At 38.0% G+C, this 12,342-nt stretch overlaps 1 protein-coding gene across 4 annotated transcripts; it reads right to left on the reverse strand.

Moving 5' to 3' along the window:
* Positions 1-131: 131 nt before the first annotated feature.
* LOC125299196 (gamma-aminobutyric acid receptor subunit rho-1-like) lies at positions 132-10,176 on the reverse strand. Of its 4 annotated transcripts, none has more exons than XM_048250363.1 (10): positions 9,857-10,176; positions 6,115-6,165; positions 5,735-5,841; positions 4,714-4,781; positions 3,774-3,997; positions 2,457-2,539; positions 2,232-2,372; positions 1,978-2,130; positions 1,080-1,276; positions 132-882 (listed from the first exon to the last, which is right to left on the reverse strand). In XM_048250363.1, exons 1-10 carry the CDS (start codon positions 9,955-9,957, stop codon positions 553-555), a joined length of 1,455 nt encoding a protein of 484 aa, XP_048106320.1. In that variant the 5' UTR covers positions 9,958-10,176; the 3' UTR covers positions 132-552. The 4 variants fall into 4 exon arrangements, with proteins under 4 accessions (XP_048106320.1, XP_048106323.1, XP_048106321.1 ...); XM_048250366.1 differs by lacking the exon at positions 9,857-10,176 and adding an exon at positions 9,841-9,855; XM_048250365.1 differs by having other exon boundaries at positions 756-936.
* Positions 10,177-12,342: the final 2,166 nt, after the last annotated feature.

Genomic DNA, 12,342 nt, shown 5'->3' on the forward strand with positions numbered 1-12,342 from the left:
CACAGATTCACAGATGGGCAAACAGACAGATCTGAATATAATACCATGTGCTCCCTACCAGGAGCAAGGATAATCATTTATACATCATAAATGTTTTATTTGTACTTCTTTTATTACATAATGAAGTGGATATTACTTATAATAAATTAGCTGTACTATTTACCATTCTAATTAAGAATTCACAACAAATACAAAACCATCAGATGCAAACAGAGGTTTACAGTAACTGTGATTATAGGTCAAAATTATCTTCCCTTCCCTTTGTTGCAGAATACAATAGATTGGAAAAATAAAAAATCCTGAACTAAAAATGTTAAAAACTTCTTAGTGGCCAATATCACAATTATTAAATTGACATCAATCATGCATCTCAGAACCTGGTTTTGGGGTTAGTGGCATTGTTTAGGCTTGCTTATTGGTGCTGTTTATTGTGGAGTGCCTGACATTGAAGCCACATACACTCTCTGTACTCACCCGGTGTTGAAGCATTAAGAGAAATTCCTTGGTATGCCAACAAGTGCCCATTCCAGTGAACATTATTTTCAAGGGACGTTATAAATAGATGGCCCAATAAATAATGTTGAAGAGCATGTAAGCCCCAGGAAAGATGACTCGTGAATATTTGTCTATAGCGTGTGTGTCAATCCACATGCTGTTGTATGCTCTTGGGTTTCCAGGGTGAGTGTCCTGGTCTCCACTCAGTGCCAGCTGCACCAGGATCCTCTCCCTCTGCACCCCGTTCTCCTCTGGTATACTGTAGTTTCCTGTGGTGTTTATGTCCTCCTGCATTCCATAGTTTCCTGTTGTGTTGACATCCATGTCGCTATAGCTGCTGCTCATCATCATCTGGTCAGGGTGAGTGAGGCCACATGTGCATGGAAGCTAAAAACAAGGTTGTCAGCCAGGTAAGCAGTCTCACGCCTACATTGGTAGAGACTGTAAAAGAGCACCTACAGAATAACAGGCCTAGGACATGATGTAATGGCTTCTTAGAAAAGACTGAAAGAGAGAAGGTTCTACAGGTGCATTTAATAGGTATGTAAATGCTTTTTATATCTGCCCAAATCAAAAACTCTTACCCTTTCTCGTAGTTTTCTCTCTTTCCGTTCTTGCACTGTTGACAGGTAGTTAACAGCTGCGTACTCTATCACTGACAGAAATACAAACACAAAGCTGACCCACAGGTAAATGTCCACAGCTTTGATGTAGGAGACCCGAGGCATTGATGCATTCACTCCAGTGATGATAGTGGACATAGTGAGCACTGTGGTGATGCCTGGAACACAGACAAAAATAGCAACAAAGTTTAGATCATTACAGTGTTTTCTTACATGTTAGACATTCTGGATTCAGCTTGTTTTGTCTTGATAAAGATAGTAATCCCTGGAATACATGAAATCTACAGTTACTTGCTCAATGTCATACACTGAAACATACCCAACAATGGTCACACTTTACTCTTGATAGTCTACTCCCTTTCTACAGATGTAATATATATACTGTATATACAGTATGTTTGAGGGAATATCAGTGCACTGCCAGGACACACCTGTGACATCACCGTCTAACTCAGTATGGGGGTCAGTGTTAGCTGAAACAAGATTTAAATTGAGTTTGGGCTGCAACAGTGTCCCATGCTACCTATATCCCCGATGGTACTTATGTAGCTACAGAGCTGCAACAGTGTCCCATGCTACCTATATCCCCCATGGTGCTTATGTAGCTACAGCTGAATTGAAAGGAGGTTCCAGTGGGAAAGCCTCTTCAACTACAAAAAGAATGCTTATTTAAGTATTACTAAATATACTCTGTGTGCCATAACCCAACAGCTAATCAAAATATCCCTACTGAACTTAAAGCATTTGATTGTCCTTAATTCATACCCTAAAATTATGATCTGGAAACTAACTGTTATTTTTCAATGGCCTTTATATAGTATCAAATGTCAAGTTAGGATGGAAATTATGGTAACGATACCTAATGGGACCCTTGCTGGTACAGCCCGCCTATCAATCCAAAAGGACACCCAAGACAGCATGACCATGAGAGTGGCAGGAAAGTAAGTCTGGAGCAGGAAGAAGAAGATGTGGCGTCTCAGAGTGAAGGTGATGTACAGCCGATTGTACCAGCCTAAGGGGTAACACCATACACACAAAATTTATATAAACTACATTTGTGTAATACTTTTCTGTGACATGATTTTTTCTACTGAAACAGTCGTAGACCAGTACCTGTGCTGCTGTAGAAGGCTAGCTTTGTAGAAGTGTGGAATTTCTGTATGAGGAACTGTGACACTGAGATTCTCTCATCTGTTTGAAGTGATTCATTCCCTTTCTTCCAGTAGAGCATTAAGTCATCATCAGTATATGCATCTGCAACAACACAAATAAACATTCCACTGGAAACTTTTAAAAGGGAATTTAAAAAAGACAGAAAAAAGTGGTTTGATGACTTACAACTCTCTATTTCAAGCGAGCACGTCTGTGTGTCCAGAGGAAATCGGCTTAGGTCCATACTGCACATAGCTGTAACTGTGACCCTAGAAAATCATAGTGTGGTTGATAATTAAGCAGTGGGCATCACATGCATATACTTCAGGAAACAAGATGGAGAAGGCTCTAAGACCCTGGCTAAAGATTTTTAAAGTGAGTTTGTTCAAACAGAACAAAATGGATGTTGACAAACTGGAGACAGATCATGTAAATCCAGACAGATCCAGAGGTAGGCTACTGTAGAGGAGGATGAGGTATTATTTTTTGTACATTAAATGCACTAACTGATGTTTTCACTAACATCTGAGCTAATCCCTATGGGTATTTAATGATAAATTCCAACAGGATCCCCTAAAGTTATAAAATCTATTTCTACCCAGCAAAGCTCCATCCACACCCTCTCATCCCTGCTGCAATATTCCACATGGCCAAAACATCTGTATTAATTGTAATTATTCTTAGCGCAGATGTGTGCACCATGCAGTGTGTTAATGTTAAACGGCATGTGTGAGTTTTTAAAAATTATTATTATAGGGGGACCAAGGGGACCAAGTTCTGTGCAAAAGGATGCCCTCATTACCATCAATGTGTCTTGTAAGACATTATTTTACCACCAACATAGTTTCACACTTTATATTTCTAACTCAAACTATTTTCAATTAAGTATTTCCATATCGACCCAATAGACATATTAGAATAGCATTTTCTGAACGGAAATACCAGTGCTTGCTTAACAAAAACTTTAGAAAATGTTATGTTGTAGAATAGAGCTTAACTTGTGTTTACATAAGAGACGCCCAGATTTTTGGGTAGCTTCTCTTGTAATTACCCTCATGGCCTGCAAGTGACAGACCTAAGGCAGGATGTACATGAGCTGAAAAGTGCATAGTTGAACTGTTTCTTTTTGCATGGGAAAATATGGCCCTGAATGCATAAATAGATGAATGAATAGGTAGGCTACATGACTGATATCAATACGGAGCCAAATAATCCTTCTTCTGAGATCAACAAGATGTGGTTTACTAGTTTTGGGCATACATCTACAAGTTTTTCTAAATGCTACCCAAGTTCAATCTTACACAGTGACTGGGACATGGAAAATGGACATTATTTGCATGAATGACAATGTTGACTTTATGCAACAAATGCATGACGCTTGGCCATGGTCAAATGTACTGTGCATGGTAGCACACTCTGGCCTGTCAATACAATTTCAGCGGATTATTGGGCCAAGGACTTAAAATCTCACACCTGCATGGATACTGGCTGCTAGGTAGTTACCTCAGGCTGTAGAGAACTTTTCCATCAGGGTACACTCTTAGCATTACATTATCAGTGGTAGTGTCATGGGTGAATGACCTCTTAGAGTGTACAAAGAACATATCAGGAACCCAGATCTTCTTCACCAGACGACTATCAAAGGTCATGCTCTGGTTTTTATTGCTGGGAAATGATAGGCGCTCATCTTTCCAGTAGTGCCTCAGGTACAAGGTCATGGTGAAGTCCTGTATTGGATATAAATACTGCTTATTGCCAACGTTTGCATGTACTTTATACATAAACACTGTTGCATCATCTGTAATACATTGTAACATATAACCCACTATTACAACTTGTGAAATTCAGTGAATGTATTGATAATCAATCTTCTAATCTGGTCTGTCTGTTGATGGGTTTGTTCATGCCAATTTGTTTGAAAATTATCTTATTTGGCATCTTCCCCAGAGTTAGATAAGAGGATACACACCCTTCTCTTCTCTTTGTGTACAATAACCCAGTCATAGTTCAGTGGTAGTGGGTCGTTACAGAGTCATCCCTATGTTCCCCGCTCGGGGTTTGGTTAGGGTTAGAGTTAGGGTCCTATGTTCCCCGGTCCCATCCATAGGGCCTGGGGAACATAGGACCCGGGGAACATACTGTAGGTATGCTCCCGTGGGTTACAGCAGTTAGCCTATAGCTAAAAGGGAGCTTAGCCTACAGTGAATTATGCTAAACTAGAGTAACGGTGTCAGACTGGGTAATATTGTATGCACAGAGAAGAGAAGGGTATGTATCTTCTTATCCAACTCTGGGGTAGACAAGCAAATAGGCTAAGCCAGTTCCCTAAAAAGTTTCGTGTTCCTTTCAACCTTGCACTTGTTTCTGCATCTTCAGCATCTGTGAGGTGGACCTAAAACTATTTAGGCTACACAACTGTGTTTTTATCCATAAAGAGCTTTACCATATCAACTTCAGAAATTTTGTCCAGACTCTCAACTTGGACATCTACACCTACAGGAATGGCTGGTCCTGTATACAGAAAAAAAACAAACATACAAAATATACATAGATATACAAAACAATTATTTGACAAAAACTTTTGCAGCTGGCCATAGCATAATGGTACAGTTATATGTATACTGTATGATATTGTATCAAAAACACATGAGAAACTCCCAGTTTCCCTAATCCCTCATATCAGGATCTACTGCGTATCCCATAATCCCTAGCTCTACACAGCCTCTCCCAGTGCTTTTGCCACGGAAACAATAAATATGTGGTTGATTTTGTGCTGATGCTGAACTGAAAGTATAGAGCAGAATAAACTACTGTGTAGTAACTTGATAACATTTTTAAGTTTTCTCTGTAGATTATGTTCTATGTGTTTTATACAGTACGTCCTCACTATTAAATAGGCAAATTAGTCAAACCAGACTACAAAGTGTTTCTTATCTTATTTTTTGCTAATTTAAGTTTACCACAGTGGTAAATGGACCTGATATGTTGAAGCATTATTACATTAATCATACTTCATTTTAACTCATGAAAAATAAACAGGTCAGTGTAAATAGCTGCCTGCTTTGGGTCTTAAGATTAAGATTAGCAAACTCTGACATGATTTAATTCTACACTCAAGCAACGACTGGTCATGGTCTGTAATTATCTGCCTGTTCCCTGATGTTCTAATCCAGGATATGTTATGTAATCAATTCAGAGTATATGAGATAGGCATAGACACAGATTATAATAATGATGTGTGCTGCTGTGAATATCCAGCAGGGTTGTGCAAAATTCAAATTGGATTTGCTACCTCAATCGAAATTCAGGTGTAATTCAAGAACTGAATTGGAATTTAAGAGCCAGTTTCAATTCAATTTTGGAATTTTGCACAACCCTGATATCCAGAGGACATGAGGGACACAATAATGAGTGCTCAATGGTCTCCAGAAATGATGACACTCTTACGAAGATTACAAGAATACCTCCAAAACCAGGCCTCATAGTGAAGTCATGGTCGTCTATTCGGAGGAGCTGTTCAGATTTTGTCACAGGGAACTTGGTCATATCAGAGCTCCTTTTTAAAACTGGGCTGTCAGGGAAAAGTATAATGTCACAGTCAATACTCATTTTCAAAAATAAAACTGTCATTTTAAACATGTTGATAAGCTTGCATTGTCTAAGATGAAACATTACAGTGAACGAGAGGTTTTACCCAAGAGTCAGCCTGGATCAATATTTGGATAAAAATGGATCAAACATGATGCTATTGTGCTTCTGTATATTTATTAAAAGATACAATCTGGAAAAATGTCTCAAACAATTGAATGGATTGTCGTGAGGTAATTGATCATAAATGGGGTACCTGCCAGATGAATGACTTCTTCCTCCAACCAAGTAGGATTCTCTTTTAGACCTGTGAAGAAAAACACTGAATCAGCTTCGTTCTGTCTGATGATTATAAAAGAGGGAAAGTATGACACGCAAGTCTGACATTATTCAGGTTTTTGATGTATTTTAAAACATAACAATAGCTTTTAAAGGCTTTTTAGTGGCAGGGCATTTCTTGTTGCACACAAATATTTGAACCGGTCCTTAATGAGCCATACCCTTACCCAAACATCTGTCAAATATCATCTGTTAGTATGAGACCAATATACCCAAAGTCTGAATTTCACATTGGTTTCCCACTCCCTTTAAACCTTTAATCACATCTTATGAAGCCATAGGATAAAACCATATAACCATACATTCAGTATGTGTATTCACTTTACAAGGTCACAAAAGATTACATATTCCAGGACCTCTCCAGGTAGAGAAGCTTTATTAGGACAAAGTCCAGATAAAACCAAGCCCATACCATCACAGAATAAGCCTGGCAAAACAATTTCATCAATCAAATATATCAACCAGTGATGGAAACATTACATGAATTATATCAAGAACGTGTGCCATTGCACAGTAGAAAAAATATGAAAACTAATTTGTGTGCTACCAAACCAAACTACATCACTGTATTTGTGTATGGGGAATAGCTCAACAGATAAATTAAGCTACCAAAACAACCAAAAACATCTTGGTTGTCTCCAAGAGTAGTACATTACAAGTTACAAGTAAAAATGCTGCTGCTATTATATGATTTCAGATAAGGATTCTAAAGCTGATTTTGGTGTAAAAAGATGAGTGATAACACTGTAAGTAAAAGGGAACAGTCTTCCTCACTTGAATTGATTTAACAAGTTGTTCCCTCCCTGAACAAAGAACTTTGCACTCATCTAACACAGGTTGATATTCAGACCTGACAGCACTGAAGTGGTGTGACTCCATGGCATCGGTGATTTTTTTATTTTATTTTTTATTATAGAAGCCCATGTACTGGGCCCATGATTTGATGTGACAAATGCTTAGACAGCAAGGCACACTGAGACATTCTGAGGCCAGAGTCAGTCTCTTCCGAAGATCAGCGCTTTAACAAAACAAGACAATCTCTCCTCTTAGGCTCCCACTCTTGCACAGACAAACAAAATACATTAAAAGCTTAGTTCCTTGTAGCCTACATCCTCCTACAAGATAAACCTGTAGTAGTAGTCAACATGGATGCCAGAAATAAGACCGATGGCAGCAAAGAGCCATCTGCCTGTCAACAAAGCACCACTGATCTGATTGATACATTTCTAAAAAGAGAGATCCACTGAACTATAGCACTGGAGAGAATGTACTTTTGGAATATCATTCATCTCACTGTATAGTCTGGGTGAACCCCCATGAACCTGTTAGCACATTTGAATTTGCTCTGCAGGTCCGTCTGGAAAGGATCCCATTACGCCAGTTTCTAAACTTCCAGGGGCGTAACCAACAGTGAAGTGAAACTTAAATAGGTACATTAAGCTATTACCAAATTGTTTCAGACGTGCAGCAAACACGTTTTTCTTATAAACAAAAATGTAAAAGATAGTTGTTTACTCAGTTCCAAGGAAAATGCACTTTCCTGGGTTTTTGAGAAACGGACGTCAATGGGATCCTTTCCAGACGGACCTGTAGAGCAAATTCAAATGTGCTGGGTTCGTCTATGGGTTCACCCAGGCTACTTAATGGGTTTACATTCCTCTGAAAAGTAACTTAATCACAACACAACACAGCTCATGAGATATACAGTACAAGTCATACTTGCACAGTGTATGTGCTGTAGTAGAGAGTCGTGACATAATATGGAGCATATCACCTAGATGTTTTGACCGAGACAGTTCGTTTTCAAATATAGTGTTTGACTTATTATTTGACTTATTGTTGCCTTTTTCTGACAAGTTTGTATGCCTCTGCTGTGCAAAACATGTCCTTTTACAATTGTACAATTCAATTACATTCATTTTAAAATGAATGAAAATAAATACATTTAAAAATACAATTTTGAGAAAATCTAGATGCACTGATATCAAATGTAACCCACACACATTAGTCAAAAGGGTGAGTAGCTGGAACTCAAATGGCAAAGAAACAGTGAACAATGCTGCCTAAGGCTGTTTTATTGTGTTGTGCTGTGACTCTCTCTCTCTCTCTCTCTCCCAGAGCAATGGAACATCTACAGTGATGTGTGTCGTATATAGTTTATCTTCATCCAAACTATTCTGATTGTTGCTACAGGGAATGATAACACTGTGATTGTGTGTGACACTCCAGAGTACAGAAAAAAAATCAGTTCTTCCAATTTTGTGAGCTTTCATTTGCAAATTCAAGGATTGCCTTATTAATTCTCTTATTAACACAATATCTCTGCAAGATGTTTGCATTATAAGGTATTTATTTCATTTAACATTTTTGTCGCAATAGAAATACTCGACTACAATTTATGATAATTACACTATTTCTAGAAATTTCAAGAAATTCATTAAAATCACTCCGATTTTAACTATATTTATCACAACCATCCACAGCAAGATCCTAGAACTGATCAAAGCATTGAAAAAAATGCACAGCTTCTAACTATACATTCAATAGCTTTAATGTTTAACATTTCGCCTAGGGGTGTAACAGTACACAAAAATGACGGTTTGGTGTGTACCTCCGTTTTGAAGTCACGGTTCGGTTAATTTTTGGTACAGTGAGCCTGTAGGCACTGCTAACCTAAAATTGACTGATAATATTGCTGATGTGCAACGGGAACAGTATTTTGAAAAGGTGTCAAATGCTTTTTGATGTTAATTGACTAAACTGACGTAGGTCCACCACTATGTTTGTGTGGGAAATCAATATTTGAAACAAGGTCTGCAAGCAAAAAAGCCTACTGTTGATTACTGTTAACCCTGCATTTGGTACATTCGGTACACATCTGTATCGAACCTAATGTCCTGTAGCCTACCTAAAGATTCGGTACAAATACGTGTACCTTTACACATCTAATTTCGCCAACTAAAACCTTGGAGTAACAAAGGGTTGGGATTCTTCTATTCTGCTATACCAAGGCAATAAATCAAATGACCCTCACACACCAAAATTAGATGTTATGCTACAATAATGTGGATTGGGGATATGTCTTATGGGTATTTTACACATTTACACACAAGTCATTAATGTGTTGCTTTTTCTTAATTAGTTGAACAGTAGATTATTAGTAGTATTGGGTTCAAGTGGGCCTACTTAGGGAGCATTCATATCTATAAAAAAAGGAGTTAAAATTATACATTTTCCATGGAGTGCTAAATCATTTACTCCCAAAGTACATTAGTTTAAATAACGATTGTTTTTAGAAATAGGCTATGCCATCGCAGGAAGAAAGGTGGGGTGAGGTTCCAATAGGAATCATCAATCAATCAATCAAGCAGTTTTCCAAGAACACAAACTGCAATATGGGTAATGTTTTCTAGGCTAAGCTGGGAGAGACTCCGACTCCTCATCGAAAAGGATTGTTGCTGTTTTTATTTATATGACTTTATAGGCTATAGACGTATACGACATAGCCTATAGACATTAAACATACAGGTGATTAAAAATAAACATTAAGAGTGTGAATGTGATATGAAAAGTTTCATCACACTTTCTCAATTAGGCCTACAAATATGCTGTGCATGCATGCTGAGATAATTAGACTACTTACTTGAGATGTTCTTTACCTGATCTGATTTTGTGTTTGAAGTGGACGTCCCCTCTTCAGATGAGAAGACCTGCAAAAAACTCCGAAAAAACAGATGATCAAGAGGGCATCCGGACGCATGGTCCTTGCGCACACAGTGGGGTAGGGAAATAGCTAATCGACCAACTCTCCGACTGCGTCTCAAATGAAAATTAGTTCACAAACATTTTACCACAACCTAACTCAGGGATATAGTTTAAAACTATCATGACCAACTGATCTTTAGCACACAGAGGACGAAACGAAAGCCAACAAATCCTAACGTAAGCTGCCACGCATTTCACCTATTCCGTTCGCGGTACTACGAGTACAACACTGACGTGTGTATGGGTGGGAAAACGGTGATGCTTTGCGTGCACCGTATCAACTCTGCAATGGTTTTCGATATCTCCATCCGTCTTTCGCATGTGTCTTTAAGAATTGGCTTGTTGGACTTGTTGGCTTGTCTCATTGTATTCTATTGCTTATATAATGTTGGCTACATTATAGCTTACTAGCAATGCTGTCCGACATCTCCAAATGCTCCAGAAGAGATTAGAGTAAAAGGATTTTGATGTTTTTGAAAATATTAAATATTAAAAATAAAACAACAGTTTCCCTAAGGCTATGATGAAGTGACTGAATAGGATCTAACTGTCAAATAAGCCTATTACTTTTGAACAGACATACCTTGTAAAGATGAGCATACTTATTAATAATAGACTATGTATGTGGCTGATGCCCTGCCTGGATGTAGTCATTTTCAGACAAGCTATCGAAATGTGTCAATATTAACTAATCAGTTACAGAACTGGTTATGAGTGAAAGCTGTGATTTCCCTGGAGCAGAGCCAGCATTACACATCAGCATAACCTTACAGCATGTTCAATAATCTTGCATCATCCCATGTGCTCAGTCCCTTCCACTGGGCTTGGCATGCTATGTTTGTTGTTGAATACGCAAGACCACTTGATGATTTTTGTTACAACTATTTTAACAAGCATAATTTTGAAATACATTCAAGTGATCATACAGACAGCATCTGGTGCAAATTCATCTCAGAGAGCACACACAGGACATGGCAGTTCACCCTTTGCCCGACACAAATCACAGATTAACCCATGAAAAGCAGCATCATTCAAATCCAGCATGTGACATAGGCTTTACCGACATGTGCATGTGGAGCAAGCAGAGCCGTCAGGCTGTCATCACAAACAGGACGGACACATATGAATGAAAAACATCCTTTACATAGTTCTTATGTACTGTGAGTTCTTATTTTAGAGGGAGCTTGTTCTTTGGGTGTTATAAATGTACTCATGACCACAATATTAGAATAAACAAGTTTATGAGAGGCATATTTATGTTTTACTCTTGACATTACTCACTGTTTGGATTACACTATTTACATTTCATCATTACAGTTTTTTCTGAATGCTTAAACACATTTTTTGTAACTATGGCTTTTTTTTGCAAAACTCTACACACAAATGGCAAAACCACTCACTGAGTTCGCAAAACTAAAAGCACAAACACTGCTTTGCACTCAGTTTGCAATTTTGTAACACACTTTGCACAACTGTAGGCACAATGGCTATTATTTACACTATTTTGCCAACTCTCTGGCACACTTTCTCATGTGAAAACTGTTTTAGATAATTAGTTCACTTTGCAATCAGCCTAAGCACTATAAATAAGCCACAGGTAATGTACAATGGGTACGATGGAGTGAGCAGGAAGAGTGAGAAGAGAAAAAAACAGACAAAAAAACAGTCTACATGTGGGGATATTGTCATGTCAGGCCTGGATAATGCCATTCCAGAATATATTTTTCCCGGTGCCTTGGACTAGGACATTGCATGTGATGTAGACAGAATTTTGAGAGAGACGAATTGATGTAGACTGATTTGTTTTGTCTCAGTGAAATGCTATTTTGTGTTTTGACTTGGAAAACACACACTTGTGTTTGTTTTGATGTGTGTAAATAAACACTAATACTTGAAGTTGGGATCCCTGTATGTTTACAGAACTATGACAAAAGTATGACCTCAAACTGACATAGTCTACCTTGTGCACAGAGAAAGCAAAAGCCAGATGTGTTTTTTATTCATACCATCAGTGTGTTGTTGGCACATTGTGTGCTTACTATTGTGATGGCTTGTGTTTACTGTTAGATACGAAAACACCATTTTTTAATGGTGTGAAGAGTTAAGCAAGGTGTGTTAGCTTTTGCAAGAGAACTACAATGTTTTGCTGATTGGGTGAGAGGTTTTGCCATTTGTGTGTAGAGTTTTGCAAAAAAAGCCATAGTTACAAAAAATGTGCTTAAGCAATCAGAAAAAACTGTAAAATATTTTTGTGAGATTAAGGTGTTGGTCACCTAAGAGAGCTGAAACTTGCTTTTTTGCTCAACACCACACTCAACACATATTATTATTTTGTGTAGAGTTATAATCAGTGGTGATTTGGAAAAGTCTCATAATTGTA

Source organism: Alosa alosa, chromosome 8, assembly GCF_017589495.1.
Source record: "Alosa alosa isolate M-15738 ecotype Scorff River chromosome 8, AALO_Geno_1.1, whole genome shotgun sequence".
NCBI lineage: Eukaryota > Metazoa > Chordata > Actinopteri > Clupeiformes > Clupeidae > Alosa > Alosa alosa.